The 21559-nt window shown below is 42.5% G+C and overlaps 1 protein-coding gene across 2 annotated transcripts in view; it reads left to right on the top strand.

The window, feature by feature from the left end:
- The first annotated feature begins 2637 nt into the window (after nt 1–2637).
- dgkaa (diacylglycerol kinase, alpha a) overlaps nt 2638–21559 on the top strand; it is a 31050-nt gene continuing 12128 nt past the window's right edge. Inside the window, exons 1-6 of one of the 2 annotated variants that reach the window (XM_077610903.1) lie at nt 2638–2769; nt 13120–13219; nt 14982–15058; nt 19765–19894; nt 21174–21248; nt 21327–21376. In XM_077610903.1, coding sequence (XP_077467029.1) covers nt 13144–13219; nt 14982–15058; nt 19765–19894; nt 21174–21248; nt 21327–21376 — 408 coding nt within the window. In that variant the 5' untranslated portion in view covers nt 2638–2769; nt 13120–13143. Of the gene's footprint in view, nt 2770–12060; nt 12447–13119; nt 13220–14981; nt 15059–19764; nt 19895–21173; nt 21249–21326; nt 21377–21559 lie in introns of those variants that run through there. The other variant, XM_077610913.1, reaches the window with a different exon arrangement.

The following is a 21559-nucleotide window of genomic DNA, read 5'->3' as shown; positions in this document are numbered from 1 at the left end:
GCACGTTTCCCGTCGTTGTTGTCCTCAGAGGCCAGTCGCGTCCTCTTTGTGGTGTCTAATCCGTGTCCATTGTGGACACTGGAATGTGACAAGGGACTTCCCAAACGCATTGTTGTCGACGCTCCGCATTATGGGATGCGTTGCTCAGTGTGGCCTTTACGTGGGTGGACATTTGGGAACGTGTTGAACTCAACATAACTTTTATGTGCACGACGACTAAATTATCCAATGAACGGCAAGACATTTGTGATGTTTTTTAGGGGGCATTATTGAACGTCTATTTGGGGGACAAAAGTACACTTGAGGGCAGCCCGGTGGATGAGTGGTTAGCGCGTCGGCCTCACAGTGGGGGGACCTGGGTTCGAATCCAGGTTTGCATGTTCTCCTTGGGCCTGCGTGGGTTTTTTCCGGGTACTCCGGTTTCCTCCCACATTCAAAAGACATGCATGATTGGACACTAAATTGCCGCTAGGTGTGAGTGTGATTATGAATGGTTGTTTGTCTCCTTGTGCCCTGTGATTGGCTGGTCACCAATTCAGGGTGTCTCTCGCCTCTGGCCCGAAGTCAGCTGGGATAGGTTCAAGCACCCCCCGCGACCCTAGTGAAGATAAAGCGGTTCAGAAAATGAGATGAGAGGAACACTTCAACTGTTAATGCACTTGTTTTTATATACAAGAAAAAGTAAATCATGGTTAGTGCATCATTTTTATTGAATTTACTGTAACAGGCCCAGATTAAACGGTGAGTCAATTATATTAGAAATGTATTTTAAATGCCATGTTTTACTTTTTGTGTGTAGTGGTGTCTTGATAATTGATAATTCCTATTTACTATAAATTTGGGGGATTTGTTTGGGAGGCATTGGATGTCATCAATAGCAGTTAAAGTTGCTAACATGTACCACACTGTAAGTTGTAAAGAAAATGATCCGTGACGGTCTGTATTTACGTTGGCAACACCTTAACTTTTGTTGTTGTTGTTGTTGTTTTTTACCACTTAAAACACTCAAATTGAAGAAATGAAGCTAATGTGTGGCAGTGAATCAATGAGTTGACTAGGACCCCAAAAATCAATTCAAAGTAGAAGTATATGATACACGTTTATTTAAATTGAAACCAAAGAAGAGTCCTTTTTCATGCTGGGATCAAATTCATCATGAAATGAAGTAGCCAGTCAGTCAGTCAGTCAGTCAGTCCGCCTGTCCGTCTGTCCGTCCGTCCGTCCGTCCATCCGTTCGTCTGTCTCCTTCCTGCCTTTGCAGGGAAATCCAGCATGCTTGTGTGAAATGGACTCAAATTAACTTGTGACCTGGCCTCACACAGCGTGCTTGCATGCACCTTTCATATTCTCTCTCTCCCTCTCTCTTTATTTCTCACTCTGTCTCATTTTCTCTCTCCTTCCCTCTATTTCTTTCTCTCTCTCTACTTCTCTATTTCTCACTATCTCTTTCTCTCTCTGCTTTTCTATCCCACCACTCTCCCGCTCTCAAATTCTCCCTCCCTCCATTTCTCTCTTCCTCCCTCTATTTCTCTCTCTATTGGTCTCTCACTCTGTTTTTCTCTCTCTTTCTCTCTACTTCTCTATTTCTCATTCTCTCTGCTTCTCTATCTCCCTCTCTCATTCTCCCTCCCTCCATTCCCCCCCTCTCTCTCTCTCTCTCTCTCTCTCTCTCTCTCTCTCTCTCTCTCTCTCTCTCTCTCTCTCTCTCTCTCTCTCCCTCTTTCTATTTCTCTCTCTCTTTCTCTCTCTCCCATTATTCTCCCCCTCTCTCTATTTCTCCCTCTCTCTCTCCCTCTTTCTATTTCCTCTCTCTCTCCCTCTCTCTCCATTTTTCTCCCTCTCTCCATCTATCTCTATTGCGCTCTCTCTCTCTTCTCTCTCTTTTCCTCTTTCTATTTCTCTCTCTATTGCTCTCTCTCTCCCTCCCTCTATTTCCCTATCTATATTTCTCTCCCTCTCTCTCCTTTTTTCTCTCCCCCTCTCTCTCTCTCTCTCTCTCTCTCTCTCTCTCTCTCTCTCTCTCTCTCTCTCTCTCTCTCTCTCTCTCTCTCTCTCTCTCTCCCTCTCTCTCTCTCTCTCTCTCTCTCTCCCTCTCTCTCTCCCTCCCTCTATTTCCCTATCTATATTTTTCTCCCTCTCTCCTTTTCTCTCCCCCTCTCTCTCTCTCTCTCCTTTTTTCTCTCCCCCTCTCTCTCTCCCTCTCTCTCCCTCTCTCTCTCTCTCTCTCTCTCTCTCCCTCTCTCTCTCCCTCTCTCTCTCTCTCTCTCTCTCTCTCTCTCTCTCCCTCTCTCTCTCCCTCTCTCTCTCTCGCTCTCTCTCCCTCTCTCTCTCTCTCTCCCTCTCTCTCACACACACACTGTATTTCTCTCTCTCTCACTCTCTCTATTTCTCACTCTATATTTGCTCCCTCATTTTTTCTCTCTCTCATATTCTCTCTCTCTCTCTCTCTCTCTCTCTCGCTCACTTGCAGATGAAGCAGTACTACTAAGGGGGAAGGGGCGGGTGAGCTGGAGCGCAGGAGGATCCGAGGCGGCGCCTGTTTTTTTTTTTTTTTTTTTAATTTTTCTTTTTTCTTTTTTTCTTCTTCTGCGACCACTCTCCGAGTCCCTCTCAGCCGGGCTCGGGTTGACTGTCTCTCCGGCTGACTGTCTCCGGTCCGGTTCCCCAAGACCACCCCAGCCCACCCCGACCCGACCCGACCCACGCCCCTCCAGCTCGTGTTTTTCTTCCCCGGCAAAGTCAGCGGCGACCGGCTCAGCACATTTGCAGGTAACGAACGAACTCCAATTGCAGGCGAAATGCTCGCGGCGAAACATTCAATTGAAAGCAGCGTCTTTCCTTCCCTTGAAGAGTGTGGATATCCCACACATAAACCACTTGCTACTTTAGAAGCCTTGCAGCTTTGACTTGTCTTTGCAATTTCAACTCTTATTAAGTTTCATGTGCCGGTCCGGGCTATTTAGAGAGGGCGTCCGTCATAACGTCTCCACTTTATGACACTATCTATCTCTGGAGACTTCCGCTCTTTTTATTATTTATATTATTATTATGATTAGGTTGTGTCATTGTTTTCAGCGCGGTGGGAAAGTGGAAAAACAGCTTGTCAAGTTTGGGTTTCGAACCTCAGCTCTGGTCTAATTTCGGGGGAGTTTTTATAGTAAAAGAAAATAACTTAGACTAAATTCGTGTCGCCTTTTTGATGTTTTTCTGGGTATTTTAACGTCAAATAGAAATAGAGGCAATAATGTGCAAATGATACTGAAGTGAGGCAAATTCAGATGCAGGTTTCATCTCATTTTCTCGTGTCCAATCAGCCTACCATGCATGATATTTTGGAATGTGGGAGGAAGCCGGAGTACCCGGAGGAAACCCACACAGGCCCGGGCAGAACATGCAAACTCCACACGGATGGATCGACCTGGATTTGAACCCAGGACCCCAGAGCTGTGAGGCCGACGCGCTAAACACTCATGCCGACGGCCCGCCCATTAATATAATAATTACAGCAAATAATAAATGCATTTGTGTTTCCCTCAACTAAAATACAAATTCATGTCCCTTTACCTTGGGAATATTCCTGTTAAAATAGTAGCTTCGTAGTAGTAACGTTTACTTGATGTTTTTTTTTCTTAACAAAAGTCAGAACCTGCTCAACTCAATCACTAAACTATTTTAATGCAATAGAAAAATCCAGATCCAGCAATGTGTTTTATTGACAAAAAAAAATGCATTTTTAATGACTCACATCTTCCCAAAAAGTTTGAAAGCATATCCAAGAGAGAAATCATATTGATCTTGATTGTACTGAAAATTATTTTCCATTAATAGTAATGATAATAGATGTTAAAAAATATAGTCATGAATAAATCCAATGGAGCACTGACGAAGAAATACATTTATATACTCTGGACTAGATATACTGGAACAATGAATACATTTCCCCCTGTTTATGAATATGATACTGTATAGATAAAATAATGAGTGATCTGGTTTGTACTATAGTTTGTGATTTCATTTAATTCATTTTTGTAAGTCACACCACCGCGCAAACGGGCTCAAGCTAATTTCCCAGCAGCCTATCCGAACCAAGAGTTTAAATGTAAACATAAAATATTCAAATTCAGTCCAGTCATCCACCTATTAAAAGGAATCCGGCTGTGTGCAATGGCAAGCAAAAATGACAAACTAAAATTACTTGGGGGGGCCTTGTGGCCATTTTTAAAGCAAATTGTCTTGAAAACCTGCTGAAAGCACATCCAAATTTAATAAATAAATAATAATGGAGGCTCATCTTTAAAATCTCTTTATTGTGCGGAAGAACAAGCAGCTAAAAGAATTTCAAACTTTTTCGGGGTCCAACTTTTGTGAGCTGTTTTTTTCTCATCATTTTCCAGGGTCGCGGGGGTGCTGGAGCCTTTGCCAGCCAACTTTGGGCAGTCGACGGGGACCACCCTGAAGTAGTGCCAGCTAATCGCAAGGCGCTAGAAGACAGACAAATACTCAAACTCAGACCTAAGGACAATTTAGGGTGTTCAACCAGTGTACCATGCATGTCTTTGGCCTGTGGGAGGAAACCGGAGTACCCGGGGAAAAACCACGCCGGCATGGGTAGAACATGCAAACTCCACACAGCAAAGTCGGAAACCACCAGGGATCGAACCCTCCATCCTAGAACTGTGAGGCGAATACGCAAACCACTCACTCCACCACGGAGTTGATTTGGGAGCGGCGACCTGGAAAATCGATCCAAATTTGCCGAGATGCACTCCAACATTTCCAAAATCCCAACAGTGTGAAAGCCGTCAAAGTAGCACACTTAATTGCTTTGGCTTCCCGAATTGCTATCTCCTCATACTTAAATGCATCTCATGTACTAACTTCAGATGAGCTCGGATTCCATTTCACTTCCTGCTGCACATCGATCCGTGGGCGGGCAAAGCGAGACTCCCCGTTACGTGCGTACGCGCTTCCACCATAAAAGCAAAGTGGCTGTTATGACAAGTCTGAACAGGTTGTTTTTTTTTTTAAATATTTTTTTTGTTTTTAATGCAGCATGTTGCAGAAGGCAGCCCCCACAATAAGCTCTTACATAAGTCACACTGCAGTCTGAGTGATAGGTGGCCAAGCATTCCTCCCCTTCATTTTCCAAGAAATCTGTGATTCACAGCACTCTGACTCTTTTGCCGCTCATGTGTTATTTAAATGCCGCGTTCACTGTACCGACCTCCCGTCTGTGCATGCAATGGCTGGCGACCATGCAATGAACTGATACTAGACTTGAAGGATCTTTGAACCCTGCGCTGTTTGTGTAATCGTGACAGAGACATTTTTACACCTAACACCAAGGCATTAGAAAAACACAATAGTTTTGAAATTCGTTCATTTTCTGAACCGCTTATCCTCACAAGGGTTGCGGGGTGGGGGGGTGCTGGAACCTATCCCAGATAACTACGGGCACTGGTACTCGGACGTTTGGTCGAAAGACGTTTGGTCGACCGGACGTTTGGTCCCCGGATGTTTGGTCCCCGGACGTTTGGTAGAACGGACGTTTGGTCGAACGGACGTTTGGTCGCCGGGTTGTTACTGTTGAAACCAGCTCTCAAAATTATAATCATGAGAGAGAGAGAGTGAGTTTAATATCTAATATCAAAATATCAACAGTAAACTCTGTCATAATTGAACAGCAAGCGAACTCGGCGACCAAACATCCGTTCTACCAAACGTCTGTTTTACCAAACGTCCGTTCTACCAAACGTCCGGTTGACCAAACGTCCGGTCGACGAAACGTCCGGTCGACCAAACGTCCGGGGACCAAACGTCTTTCGACGAAACGTCCGGTCACGACGGGCACTAGGCAGGCAATCAAAGATAACTATGAGGAAAACAACCAATCCGATGCAATTCAGAGTGATCGGTTAGCTTAGCATACATGTTTTTGGGACCCATGCAAGCCCAGGAAGAACATGCAAACTCCACCGTGAGGACCGACCTAGGATTGAACCCACCACCCCAGAATTGTGAGGCCGACACGCTAACTACTCTAGGTTTGACATCAAAACTAAATATTTTAATGTCTGTTTGCCTTGCATTCAAGAAATATTTCGGTTTGGCTGACTTAAATTGAATTTTGGATTGGATATCGTAATGAAGATATTTCGGTGGAGGAAGTCATCGCTCAAGTTTGCTTTTGTTGAGTGTTTTCAACTCTCAAAGGAAATGCATACCTGTCAACCTCTGCCGATAACTGCCCTTATAAATGATTATGATTCCCCTTACCAACCCCCCAAAAACCTTACAAACACCGTACGACTCGTACGGTGTTTGTAAGGTTTTTGGGGGGTTGGTAAGGGGAATCATAATCATTTATAAGGGCAGTTATCGGCAGAGGTTGACAGGTATGGAAATGTCTGTATCAGCTCTCCATCAAAGAATACATTTGCACCTCCACTACTTTACTTTTAGCATTATTAAGTGTCCCAAAAATGACAGTACCAACTATTGACTCAGTCATTTTGTGGGTTCTTTTAATGTGGATTGTGGAAAAATGTGTGAATAGGCACCAACAAAAATAAGTTATTGTAGTTCAAAAGTACACGTAGCTACTCAATTGGTGTTAAAGATATATAAAATGTCACCTATGCAGAGGAAGTAGTGGTTACAGGGCTGCACTGAGATGTAAAAGTCATCTAGGTTTTGCTCACATTCGTATAGTATCACACAAAACATATGTATTTGCTTAGTGCGCCCACTTCTGGTGCAATTTCTTTCAGCCACTAATGAACATAATATATTCAATATTTTTCTACCAGCACCTATACGGATAAAAGAAACAAACATAAATATTCCCCTGTAGGCCATTGTTTTATGCCCCAGTGCAGGTCCAAGTGATCAAGTGCCAATTTAGTCAGAGTGGCAACACACAACATATTGTCAGTGTAAACATTTAATCCACTTTCAGGGTTTTCAAACGAGATTTCGGGGCATGTTTGATTTCAAAATTAGGAAGAATAGCACCGTAAAAAAAGAAAATGTGAGGGAGTGTTTCCCCTGTTTCGACAATGACTCACACATGCAGTCACGTGCTCGTTGAATGCAGAGTAGAGCGTCCAGTTGAAAGGCCACGTAAGGTTGGCGTGGGCAGAGGAGGAGGTGGAGCTTCACGGGGAAGACTTCTTGCAAGCGGGCTCCCCCCTTTTTCTCTGCTTTCCGTGATGTGTGTCTCCCCCCTCTCCTCCCCCCTCCCCACCGCGTCGACAGAACTAAACTGCTAATGGAGGGAAACACGCTCCTTAGCAACCAAATTTGTCCAACCGTCTGGCCGCCTCCGCCCGCCGCTATCTGCTCACGCTCGAGTGGGGCGGAGGGTGGAAAATATCGAACCTCCTTCTATTCTGAGAAGTCAAGAAAGTGGCATTTCAGGGTTGCACAATAGCATATTTCCTCACCCCCAAGGCGTGGGTTTTTACCACACACTGCGCAAACATTGGCCGTGTAGGGAATACAAATGAAGAAGGTCATCCCCGAGTGTATCTTGAAATTGTTGACGTATTCGCATGAGGCTTTTATGGTTGTGGCTGCTGACAGGTTTATGTTAAGTTGTTAAGGCTAGCAGAAAACGGGGTTGTTTTTATGTGGAAAATGGTTGTAAGGAATAGCCCACCTCAGGAATACGACGTTAGGGAAGGAGCCGTATGCCGAACGTGAGTCATTTCTGAAGGTCGGACTCCCTAAGTTTGTGTTTCGGTGCTTAGGATTTGAAGTCTAAATCACCCTACTGGCAGTCACACAAACAGTCAGGGTAGGCTCAAGCTTTTAAGTGGCCACTTAGTCGCGTGGAATTGAATGTGCTCCCAAGACAACTTTACTTCTCACGCCAATGGAAGTCTGCTTGCAGTCAAGTATACATTAATCCCTCGAATATCGCGGCTTCACTACATCGCGTTTTTTTTCTGGGGGAATTTTTTTTTGGCTAATTTCTTCTTTTTTTTTTGTAAATTCATAAAAATGTGAAAATCCCCGCTGAAACTCACAAACAGAAGCCACTCCCCTGTCCTCCGCTTGCTACTAGGACTCAGCACTGAAGTAAAATATATATATATTTTTTTAAGTTCATAAAAATGTAAAAAATCATGTTGAAACTCGCAAGCGGAAGCCACTCCCCGGTCCTCCGCTTGCTAGCAGGACTCAGCACTGAAGTAAAATATATATATATTTTTTTAAGTTCATAAAAATGTAAAAAAAATCATGCTGAAACTCGCAAGCGGAAGCCACTCCCCCTGTCCTCCGCTTGCTACAATTTTTTCTTTTATTTATTTATTTATTTTTAAATAGGGGTGACCCTATTTTGCGTTTTTTCATTTATCGCGGCCATGTCTGGTCTACATTAAGCACGATAATCGAGGGATTACTGTAAACGTACTTTGTGTCCCTTTGATATCCCGTGCATTGTTTTATCTGAGATTGTACGTTTTGGTCATCTGCACTCAGCCAGATTAAGACTATCGTTGCAGAACGGTACTCGGACGATTCGCCGAAAGACGTTTGGCCGACGGACGTTTGGCCGATGGACAGTTCGCCGAACGGACGTTTCGCCAAAGCGCTCGCCCCGCCCCCGGATCGTGTGTGTACATGTTTTTCAACCTCGCCCGCGGGCGATATACGGCCCATTACAGATAACATTCATTTAGGAATAACAAGGGCATGTACTGCCCCCCGCTGGAAATATTTCTAAATACAAGTATGTACTACAATGTGCTGCCATTTTTGTTGTGTTTTTTATTTTATCCTTGCGTTTAAAGTAGTAAAAAACTTGTACACACACGATCCGGGGGCGGGGCGAGCGAGCGAATCCCGTTTCGGCGAAACGTCCGTTCGGCGAACTGTCCGTCGGCCAAACGTCTTTAGGCGAATCGTCCGGTCACGTTGCAGAACTGGTCCACCGCGGTTAAAGGGAAGAGGAGAAGCCACTTTGATTGGACGTGAATGAAATAGTGAGCCCCACATAGATGGAAGCCCTCTTCTTTTCCTTGTCAGTGAAATGATCAACACCCACTGCAGCAGATAGAAAAATGGTCACCAAAATAGAGCCCTTGATGTCTTTTGTCATTTGAAAAGAATATCATCCCCAACCCATTCAAATGACATTCTACTGTTAGAGATGACAATTTTGAATGTAAATGCATCATTTCAAAATTGAATCCCCACACTATAAATTGAACACATATGGGATAAGTTAAAAAACAACAACCTCCTGGCATCTCCTAAATGTGATGATGTCATAATTGCCCACAGAATGTATTACTGGCACAATGGCAGCGAGTTTTTTTTTGTCACTCACTTATTTATTAGCATTTTCCTAGCATGTTCATACGAGGTTTACATATGGAGTAGGTGTACTTGAGATTTCAGCATGCGTCAAATATTAAAACCTTTGCACTCATTCTTGACATACTTATGCAACGCCTTTGTCTAAGGCTGAAGAAGCTTATGAAAGGGAGGATGACCGTCCACCAGTTATGTCCTCCAATGTTACCTTATTCAGGTCATTAGTTTTTGCTTTTTTTCACGTGGAGTTCACGGCTGGGTACGCATAAGTACTTATACAAATAGTCTGAATCCACTGGGCTCCCAGCAAGTAGGGCAACGTGTTCTATTTTGGTCCATGTCTGTCGCTCCTTTTTAAATGATTGTGTTCTTATCTGGAATCCGTAAACTACAGTATCATGGGAGTTTTGATTTGAGGCAGAATGGATATTTGAATGAAAACAAACTGGGCTGCCTCGAGGGATGTTCGTATACCGTATTGTACGGACTATAAGCCCCACTTTTTTTCGTACCTTGGCTGGGTTTATGTATTTTTTTTTCACTCTGACCACCGACAGCCTATGTTTTTTTTTTTAGTTCAGAGTTTTCTGGAAAAACTTTTATGCTAGCAGTTGCCCATTTAGCCTGTTGTTCTCCGTTTTACTATTGTTGCTTTAATGTATGTTTGTTTGGGGTTTTGGATCAAATCAAAAATTGCCCAAAATGCAATTTCTATCATTTTTTCCTCTTCTTTGTGCATTGTTTGGCTCAATTTATACTCAGGTTCAATTTATAGTCCAAAAATACTTTCTTTACCATTCCGTAACTGATCCTACCACTGTGAAAGAACACTCATTAATGAAAAAAAAATCCAGAGAAACCTGCAGTATAATAATTTTCTTATTTTATGTAATGTATTTTTTATGTATATTTTATGTCAGAATTAAGAATGGGGATTGCTCAAGAGTAACTGAAAAATGATTGTGTATCAGTATTTTCATCACAAATTTCTTTCTCAGATAGCAAATTGCTGGTCATAACCAAGTTGGCAGTCAACATTTCAACCCCACATTATTGATCATAACACCGAGAACAACTCTACCAAAGTCACTTATTTTCTGTAATTACTGTATTCTTCCCACTTTAGCTAACACTGACAGCTTTTTTCTTCATTATTCCCCCGGTATCAAATTATTTCCACTGCAAATTTGCATATACTCAATGACGATAGACCATTATGTTTTTTTTCCCCCTCTGTGTGAATGAGGATCTTGTTTAATGGGCATGCACTCTGCAAATTAAAGCCCTTCGTCTCGCTTGGTTTTGCATTTGGTCCATTTTAACTCATTAGCCTGGACGTTATCCCGGGGGGAAGGTGCGATTGTCTCCTCCTGACTGATCACAAGCTGGCTACATGGATTTCCCCCCCTGTCGGAGCCCTTTTTTCCGCACCGCAGTTGCGCTAAGTGGATCTCATGTGTTGTCATGTTTTCAGTTCATGTAGAAATGAAAACAAAGAGACAGTTTCAGTCAGAAGATGAAACAATTGACTTTGCTGTTTCAGATCCTTAAAAAAAAGGACAGAAAATGACCCACAAGCCAAATGCCAAAGCCACTTTGGTTTTGTTTTGTTTTTGCAGTTGCATTTTTCTGCTCAACATTCAAAGCAGCACGTGATGGTCCGGATTGGTTGTCTTCCAGCAATCTGGCTTTTTTTTGCAAGTTTCTTCTAGGTTTATTGCATATGCTAAATTGCCTGGCTGAGAGATTCATCGAAATTGGGAATGGAGCCCATTTTGAAGTTGTCACATTTGATTTCATGTGCAATTGACTGACCCCGTGACCGGACGATTCGCCGAAAGACGTTTCGCCGAACAGACGTTTTGCCGAACGGACGTTTCGTCAAACGGGATTCGCGAGCTCGCCCCGCCCCCGGATCGTGTGTGTACATGTTTTTCAACCTCAGCCCGCGGGCCATATACGGCCCATTACAGATAACATTCATTTAGGAATAACAAGGGCATTTATTCACGGCCAAACACACTTAGACCAGTACGTGACAGAAGAAATAGAAACTTACACCAGCATAAAAAACGTAGCTCCAAGCAAAAGACTCTAAATCTCAGGCTAGTGTGTATGTGTACATATACTGTACGTGTGCCCCTTTGTGTGTTTGATGGCCATGCATTTAGGGGAAGTTTTGCATGTTTACCATTCCTTTCAGCTTTAGTCGTCTTGCCAAGTGGTTTATGTTGTTTTTACCAGTGCTGTGGGTCAGCAAGGGTCACCAAAAGGATTATCTACTATTTCTTCTGTCACGTACTGTTCTGCGTGTGTTTGGCCGTGAATAAATGCCCTTGTTATTCCTAAATGAATGTTATCTGTAACGGGCCGAGGTTGAAAAACATGTACACACACGATCCGGGAGCGGGGCGAGCGCACGAATCCCGTTTCGGCGAAACGTCCGTTCTGCCAAACATCCATCCGGCCAAACGTCCGTCGGCGAAACATCTTTCGGCGAATCGTCCAAGTACCGACTGACCCAGGATCGATTGTGCTGCAACTCCAATGAATATTAAAAAAGATGATGGATTGGTTCCAACCAAGACAAATGCTCGTGTTAATTCCGCCTCATATTTTTCATGATTCTGCATCGGAATCCAACGAAAAGTCAGTTGCTGCCTTGAGTAAAGGCCCCTTCTTTGTAAACAGAAAGACAGAGTGGTCACATTGTGTGTATTAAGACTCGACAACCCTAATCCCGATTAACCAGCGCTATTGTTTCTCCAGTCCTTCATTCCAGGATATTTTTCTCAGTTTTCGCCTCCGGGGTCATTCGGAAAATGCGCAATCAGAAAGCGATTGCAGAGAAGCCGATGGATGATTAACACGACGAGAGAATGATCGGATAGTGGCGATGATTCTGCGCAAATCAGCGGCGGCCTGTTTCGACTTTATTCCGATGGCCCCGCCGAGGGCTATTTTTAGATGAATGGCTTCCGAGGCATCGATCCTGCCGTGGTTCCTTCATGTGGCACTTGGCTACCCAAGCTTTCCAAGGCAGCCCGCTCAGCCGCAAACCTGCTAGGCAACGACGTTGACCTTTGGAGGGAATTAAGCCAGGGACAGTTTGAACCTTTCCAGTGAGTGCGCCGCCAGTAAACAGTCCAACTTTCTGTCAGATAGCAGCGCTTTAAACATTGGTGGTCATCAGCGCGGGAGGGGGACTTCCTCCTCGCCTGGTTGTCCATCTCCTGAATGACGAATGACATTTGCCTTGTTTGTTTTCCCACCGTTATGGAATCTCTTTATTGTGTGCTCACCGCCGTTCTCAAGCCCGCTTTTGTGAGTCACGCGGGAATTCCTAACCCACCTCGGACCTCGTTTGACATTTCAGGGCTTCGTTTTGCTAGCTTAGGCCAGGCGGCGTATTTCAATAGCGGATTTTGTCCACAAAAGGCCGCAGGGTGAGGCGGGGGGCCGTGAACGCTCGTTGCGTGACAGTCCAGAAATCCATCCGAAAATAATGACCTTTTTAGGCCAATGAGCAAAAAGTTATTTCGGGCTCCTCAACTCCCGAGAGTCAAAGTTTCTATTTTGCCACGACATACTTTTGGGGAGACAGCTCGGCGTGGGTAACCATTTGGAATGATGACTAGGCAAATTCAGACAATACAGTCGAAAGCGGAGGCACGCAAAGAGGAGGGATGGAAAATGAATCACTCCAATGTTACAGACGTTCAGTTGTGGGGTGCAAATGCTGTTTTTACTTTGCTTTCAAGATCAAACCACACGCCGCCTACCTTGTCTCCACAGTTTCACCGTGCGCCGTCTCGCAACATGTCCGCCCCCGCCAGCAAAGAGGTGAAGGAGCTCAGCTCTGTCGACTTCATCCAGCTTCAGCAGTATATTGAATGTGAGTGTATTTATGGACATTTTGCCCACCTCCTCGCAACACGCATCCATTACTCGCACGTCACGATGCACTTCTACCCACTCGCGCGTTCGCCTACATGCGGGGTGTCTTCGATGTAGACAACCTTTCAGTCTGAAATCGTTGAAAGGTTGGAAGGGACGCGACTGGTCTCTGCGTTTCTCGAGGAGAGGACTGTCATTATAAGCAAAGGAAGCCGTGAAGATGTAAAAAGTAGCATTGCACGGCAATGCGCTCGTAACTGAAATACACAAAAAACATTCATGCGCTGGATTTTTTCTTTCTATTATGGTTGCAGCTAATATTTAAAATTTCCTTTAATGCTATGCTCACCTAATGCATTTTTGGAGTCATTTTTTGAGGTCGTTTAGTAATCATAAACAACAGCAACAACAAAGTCCCGGGCGTTCTCACACATTTTGAGTCAAGTAAGTGACTTACATGATACAAAATGTGATGTCCACCAAATTTGAACTATAATTGTATTACAGTGGTACCTCGAGATACGAGCTTAATTCGTTCCGGGACTGAGCTCATGTCGATTTACTTGTAACTCAAATTTCCCATAGAAATGAACTAAAAACAAATTATTGCATGGAAATGCGCTCGTAACATAACATAAACAAATTTAAATGAACTTGGATTACAATGCAGGCACACCCAAAATTAAGCCTAACACTAAACTTAATTCTAATTTTGTTTGACATTTTGATACCTTTCGTCTCCCGGGTTGGGTCTATTTGCCCCGCCTCCACCCTGACTTTCAGACTATCGAGGGTTGTTTGCTTTTGTCTTCCTTTCAAAATATTCCCAAAATGATGCACGCAAATGTCCTCACAATAGGATAACGCACGACTACTTGCCAACGAGAAGTAGTATACTCCTCTCGTATTAGCGAACAAGCTCCGCCATTCGCACTGACTAACGGGAAAAAACACTGAAAAAATACAACGCTCCGCCCAGTGCTCGTAGAGACATTACAAAGAGGGAGTTGCGACCAAAGACATTACACGATGGAGTTGTGGGGAGAGAGACATTGCCCATGATGTTCTTATGAGCAGCCTCTCACGTCTGCTGTCTGCTCGTATATCAAAATGTGTCTCGTATCTCAAGATAAATATTTGCTCAAAATTTTACTCGTATCTCAAATTGCTCGTATGTCGGGGCACTCATATGTCGATGTACCACTGGACAGTGGTTCCTCTACTTATGAATGTCTCACATATGAAATGTTCAGGTTACAAAATGTTTTGATGCAAAAACTTTTGTTCCAAGATACAAAAAACGTCCAAGTTACGAAACATCAGCCTAAATATAAAATATGTGTAAGTGTGTGTTCTTACGTGGATGTGTACGTTCGTGTACTGAGCTGCCATTCGCATCTCCCCACTACAATAGAATATGTTTTTCACATTTCCTATTCATTTTAATGGATAAATTAAAAAGAAATCCAACCCACTTTCTTTTTTACATACTGTACTAGATATTTCATACAAAATTGGCAAACTTTTTTTATCATTTTATAGGGATTAGGGAATAGTTTTAAAGATCGCTGAAAGAATTATGCTAATTGAATGTAATATGTGCTCCGACTTAAAAAAATTCCAAGTTATGAAGACCACTGTGTAAAGATTAGAGTAAATTATGGGTTTTGATGTTAGTTTTGTGGAAAAAAATACATGGTCATATTCTAAATCATAACCTGTCCTGAAATATCTCTCCGGTTGCATTTGACCTCTTCCAGACTGCAGCTTGAAGGTCAAAGATGTCCTGCGGGAATTTGATGCAGATGGCCGCCTGTCGCAGCACAGACACGGAGAGGTGAGGGCACGGCACAACGCGGCATGGGACGGGACAGAGTGTCCTCCCAGTTCTCACACGTGACAGCCGTTAAAATGTAAAGAAGAGCATCTGATTCATCCTAACGTGGGCACGTATAAACAGCCTAACACTGGCTAATTCGATTCAAAGCTTTGGATGGTGTTGACCGAGCGCTCTTGTGAGTGATGTCGCCGTTAGACTGAGAATGCAGATGTAAATGACGTCGTGGCCCAGACCCACGCAGTGAGCAAAGCGAGCGAAGCCTCCCCGGCCGATTGCTTTCAGGAGATTCTATTCATTTATGCAGTCAGCTCGTGATGGCTTTTAAAATCCTATTTCAAGTGTGAGTGTGTGACAGTTCAGTCATTTTCTCCATCACCAAAAAAGAATAGAAATACTGTAGAATTCATCTCAGGTATGATGATGGCATACTTGTGGGTCGTGTGCGGTCGATTGGTCGCAGGTCTTTTGGTCGCGGTCTTTTGGTCGCCGGTCTTTTGGTCGCCCCGACCGCGACAACGGGCGAACAAAAGACCGACGACCAAAAGACCGGCGACAAAACAAGGTAAAACAACACGGTCCACGCATCAATAAAAGCCAACAATGGCCATGAGCAGTTTCACTGAGCCGACGTGTGAGTGTATAAGTTTGTATGTACATGAGTTGTCCCTTTAAGAAGCGACGTCAGTCAGGGTCTTAACAAGTTCTCCAACAAAAAACAATAAAAGTCCGGGAAATTTGGAGCTTTTCTTTAGCCTAATAATTAATAGGGCATTGAGTATGACTAAATAATAATTCACAGTTTGTATTTAGGGAATTTGAGCAACGATTTAAATCAGCGGTGTCAAACCGGTCCTCAAAGGGCTGCAGTGGGTGCAGGTTTTCATTCCAACTCAACAAGAGGATACCTTTTGCAAGTGTAATCAGTTAATTAAAGTCAGGTATTACTTGTTTTAGAAGACACCTGATTGGTTAAAATGCGGTTGGAACAAAGACCAGGACCCACTGCGGCCCTCGGTGGAATCGGTTTGAGACCCATGATTTAAATGGTAATTATCACTTACCTTCCGGGCGACCAAAAGATCGGCGACCAAAAGACCGGCGACCAATCGACCATATACCCTGGAGCGAATGGGCCTGTTCTTAAAATGGCCGACAAGCGACGACGTCTAGCTCCGTTGCCTCACAACGCGCATCGGAAATCTAGTCTGTATACACGATACCTATGGGAATACCAAGCAAAAAAAAAAGAAGGAAGACGACGAAGAATATGTGAATTTCCTTTGTCTTCTTTTTAATAAATTTTTTGATAAAATACTTTTATTTATTGCCTTTTATTTTAAAAACAATCGTTCGTGAGGCCGGCGACGAATTGTCCGGCGACGAAATGTCCAGCGACGATATGTCTGTTCGATGAACTGTCCGGCGACGAAGCGTCCGGCGACGAAATGTCTGGTCACGATACTTGTGAATAGTTTTTTTTTGTTACCAGACGATTTTTTCTCAAATTATGCTTTGCCGGTCAGAAACCCATATTTTTAGATAACTAAAAATAACATAACCAGTAATTGGCAAGTCGTATATTTTTTGTATCTCCTCAAGAAATGATCTTTTAGGATCATCGTCGGACCAGAGTAAACAGGTACCGTCAAAACAAAATTCTTGATGTTATGCTGGGATAATCCACAAGGATTCCAGTAAAATGTTTTAGTGGGGTAGCAGTGAGTGAATTATTTATTTATACGGCAACTCTGCAGGGCATTGGCGTCAACAAAAATGGGTTTGTGGTTCAGCATTATCGAGGGAATTCGGTTTAAGCCCTGCAGCATCCAATCAAAAAAATTCCCTCAAAGCAAATTTCTGCCATTTTTTGAAAGTATAGGGGTAGAAAAATGAGTATCCATAAAAAAACATGTTCAGAGATGTCCCCATATACATTTTATTCAACTTCTGATTTTGCCAAAATGTGTTTTTCCAAAACCAAATCAAGGCCTTTGACATTGTACCATATTTTTAGATAGTTAAAAATTCCGTCGGGCTCCCTCTAAATTGCCCCTAGGTACGAGAGTGAGCGTGAATGGTTTTCCGTCTCCTCGTGCCCTGCGATTGGTTGGCCACCGATTCTGTAGTTAGCTGGGATCGGCTCCAACACCTCCTGCGATCCTCGCGGGGATAAGCCATATGGAAAATGACCGAAAAAATATGAAGCGGAAAAAAATGCAACCAGGACAAGTCATTTTCTGTGAATAAAATGAGCCCTGCTTGTACTTCGAGAAATACTACATGATTTTTCTAAAGAGAACTAGTCGCACACAGCGGACAAGTTTGCAGAACAAATGTTGGGTTGGATTGGATTGGATTGGATAACTTTATTCATCCCGTATTCGGGAAATTTCGTTGTCACAGTAGCAAGAGGGTGAGGATGCAGAAATAGGAAAGGCATTTTCCTACGCTTATTATTTATATATTTATTCATGTATTTATTTATTAACTTACTTATTACCTATCTATTTATGTCTAAAATGCCTTTCCTATTTCTGCATCCTCACCCTCTTGCTACTGTGACAACGAAATTTCCCGAATAAAAAAAATATATATAAATGGGAGGAAAAACACCCGCAGAGAATTACATTTAAAAACACTAGACATTCAGGTGTAACTGAAAAAAAATAAAAAATATAAATGGGAATAAAAAATATAAATGGGAGGAAAAACACCCGCAGAGAATTACATTTAAAAACACTAGACATTCAGGTGTAACTGAAAAGTAATAAAAAATATAAATGGGAGGCAAAACACCCGCAGAGAATTACATTTAAAAACACTAGACATTCAGGTGTAACTGAGAAATTGGATAGTGGCTATTAAAAAATATATATCCTAGACAACATCACTGAATGGTGGCTTTGTCTCGCATTTGATTCTCAGCTTGAAACTCTCAAAAGAAGAAAAAGAAAATATATATATATATATATCTCAGCAACACGCTTATTATTTATATATTTATTCATGTATTTATTTATTAACTTACCTATTACCTATCTATTTATGTCTAAAATGCCTTATATGCATATATATATATACATATATATATGTACATATACATATACGTGTACATACACATATATATATATATATACATACATACACATACATACATATATATATATAAGCACATATATACATAAGCACATATATACATACATACATACATACACATAGATGTACATGCATGCATACGGTAGGTCTTAACACTCAGCCATTTGTTTTGTTAAAGAGCATGACAGCTGATGGGAGGAAGGATCTGCGGAAGCGCTCCTTCCTGCAATGAGGGTGCCGCAGTCTATTGCTGAAAGAGCTTTGGAGGGACTCCACAGACTCATGCAGGGGGTGGGAGGTGCTGTCCATGATGGACATCATCCTGGTCAGCATCCTCCGCTCTCCCACTTCCTCCACAGAGTCCAAAGGACAGCCCAGAACAGAGCTGGCCCTCCTGTTCCTGTCCCTCTCCGTGCTCCCGCATCCCCAACAGACCACTGCATAAAACACTGTAGATGCCACCACAGTGTCGTAAAAAGTCCTCAGCAGTGTCCTGCACACTCTAAAAAACCGTAGACTCCTCAGTAGGTAGAGGCAGCTCTGGCCCCTTTTATACAGGGCATCTATGTTTGTGGACCAGTCTAGTTTGTTGTTGAAGTGAACACCCAGGTACTTAAAATTCTCCACGATTTCAATGTCTGTACCCAGGATGTTCACCTGAGTGGTCTGTTGAGGATTCCTCCGAAAATCGATGACCATTTCCTTTGTTGTTGGTTGGTTGGTTGTTGTTGTTGTTATTTCAATTTAATTTTAGCAGAAAAACATGAGATCCGTGCACATGATTTATAGAATCCGCAAGCAATTCAATTATGTGCCGCTTATTTGTTAGCTAACGCTAATCCGCGCAGTCGACAGGAAGCCAGGCAGCATTGTTCACCTTTTGACTTTTTACATGATTACATCTTCATCACAGCTGCATGGATGTCAAGCTTGTTGCGTGGCGGTGTCGTCTAGTCATTGCATTAATGGGGATCTCCGTCCAATTTGGTGTGGCCCGGTTATTTTTGTAAATTAAAACCAGTTTGAGTATTTGTCTAATTCCATGCTCGATGGGCCTAATTGTATACATACATTAGAAAATTCCATTTTCTGTAATATACCCACTACCAAAAATGTACTTACTATATATACTAGTTATTTTACAATGTAAACCAAACATCCCAAATTATTACGCTTTACGTGTTTGACATTGACATTGTTCCCTCAATCCAAAAATGTTGCACAAAATGAATGAGTTTGAAACTAGTAGTTGCTAAGGGAAGCAAGGCGTCATTTATTATTGCTATTTTACTGATATTGTGTTACCACTCTTCCTCGCTCATACACATAACGCAAATGAGTAAACAATGGTTGGCAACAGACAGACATTTGTACAGTTTAAAGCATTTTAAATTTAAAGGGATTACCGCACATATTTCGCATAATATGTGCTCTGGTAGTACTATGTGTATCGTAAACGTTACACACACAACTGATTGCTAGTGAACAGTGATTAATTGACGCAGTTCTCTTCAGGTGATGCAACTTGTTGAATTTTGCATCTTATTTTGTTAGAAGAAGAAAAAACGTCATTGGTCAAAATCTTAATGCTCTCTCAAATGTTGCAGTGCATCAATGAAGAAGGCTTCCGTCTTTTCCTGAAGACTTACTTAGAAGTGGATGACTTCCCAGCAGATCTGTGGCAGCGACTCTTCCGCTCTTTCCAGAACTCAGAAAGTGCCCAGGAGGACAGCAAGAGTAAGTATTCATGCACACACTGATCAATTAAGCGTCTGCCTCACGTTGTCTTCTGTCTAGCATGGGTAGTTTAAGACTAGCCTAAAATATATCTTGAAAACTTTTTGTTTTTATTTTATATATTCATTTTTATTATTTGAAATTGTATTTTAGGGTACTCAGACGTTTCGTCGAAAGACGTTTGGTCCCCGGATGTTTGGTCCCCGGACTTTTGGTCCCCGGACGTTTGGTCGACCGGACGTTTGGTAGAACGGACGTTTGGTAGAACGGACGTTTGGTAGAACGGACGTTTGGTAGAACGGACGTTTGGTCGCCGGGTTGTTACTGTTGAAACCAGCTCTCAAAATTATAATCATGAGAGAGAGAGAGTGAGTTTAATATCTAAATATCTAATATCAACAGTAAACTCTCTGTCATAATTTGACAGCGAGCAAACCCAGCGACCAAACGTCCGTTCTACCAAACGTCTGTTCTACCAAACGTCCGGTCGACCAACCGTCCGGTCGACCAAACGTCCGGGGACCAAACGTCCGGGGACCAAACGTCCGGGGACCAAACGACTTTCGACGAAACGTCCGGTCACGGTATTTTAGAAATTCACGAAATTGAAGCCCTCACTATATTGAAGAGAAGCAGGGGGGACCGGTGAAGAACCAAAACACAATTGTTGCTCTATAAAAAAATCTCTTTTGAAAAATGGGTTAGATGAGAAAGAAAATTTTCAGTTACACGCATAGCACAGCAAATGTGTATAGAATTATGTACAGGTATACAGAATCAGGAGTAAGGAAATCTGAAGGTCTATTCCAAAGGAAGGATGACGAACTTTACTTATTTAAGCAATGTTTGGGTGTTATTTTCGGTAAAACGTTGTAAACCAAAGTGAAAATATGACGAAAATAAAAACTCTATGGGATGGATTTTTCAAATCTGCAGAGTGTAATGCTTAAAACTACCGCAAGAGAGCAGCAAGTTAACATATTTATGGTCAGGCATTCTCATCGATAATCCTTGCAAATGCTCAAAGCTTGAATTCACACATTTAGAGAAGGTGAAGAAATTCAATCACTCGTCTATTAGGATAGATTCAACAGCCGTTTCTGGCCACCATAAAAAAAATTCAAATCTCTACAATGCACGATTTGGACAAAGGTAGCGAGAGAATCCTAACATAACCACACACACCCATTAAATCACGCTTTATAAGGATTATTCTAGACAAGGATTTGGGAAAATATGGATTAGAAATCCATCCTGTACTCTTGATTCGTCCTTGCAGAAGAGGTTTTTCTGAAGGATGTTTCCTGTTATTTCTCACTGTTGGAGGACGGTCAGCCTCGTGACAAGCTAGAGTGTGAGTCTTTTTTAAAAAAAAATTATCTACCTTAGAAAAGTGTTTGTTTTTATATTTCTTGATTTGTTTCTTTTTCAGTTGCTTTTAAGTTGTACGACAGAGACGGCAACGGCGTCCTGGACAGCTCGGTAAGGTCTTGATTAAATGAGTCGAATTTCATTGGGGAATTTATCCTTTGATTGTCACTTCGAATGACAAAAAAAACATCAATCCTGCACTACTAAAAAAATCCATCTAAAACTTAAAAATAGAGAGAGACATTTTGATATCAAGTTTCCATTTCCTACAAGAAATTTGGTGTAAACGTTGCG

This window comes from Stigmatopora argus, chromosome 1 (assembly GCF_051989625.1).
Source record: "Stigmatopora argus isolate UIUO_Sarg chromosome 1, RoL_Sarg_1.0, whole genome shotgun sequence".
Lineage (NCBI taxonomy): Eukaryota > Metazoa > Chordata > Actinopteri > Syngnathiformes > Syngnathidae > Stigmatopora > Stigmatopora argus.
The sequence above is the reverse complement of the archived record's forward strand: the minus strand, read 5'-3'. Positions and strand labels throughout refer to the sequence as shown.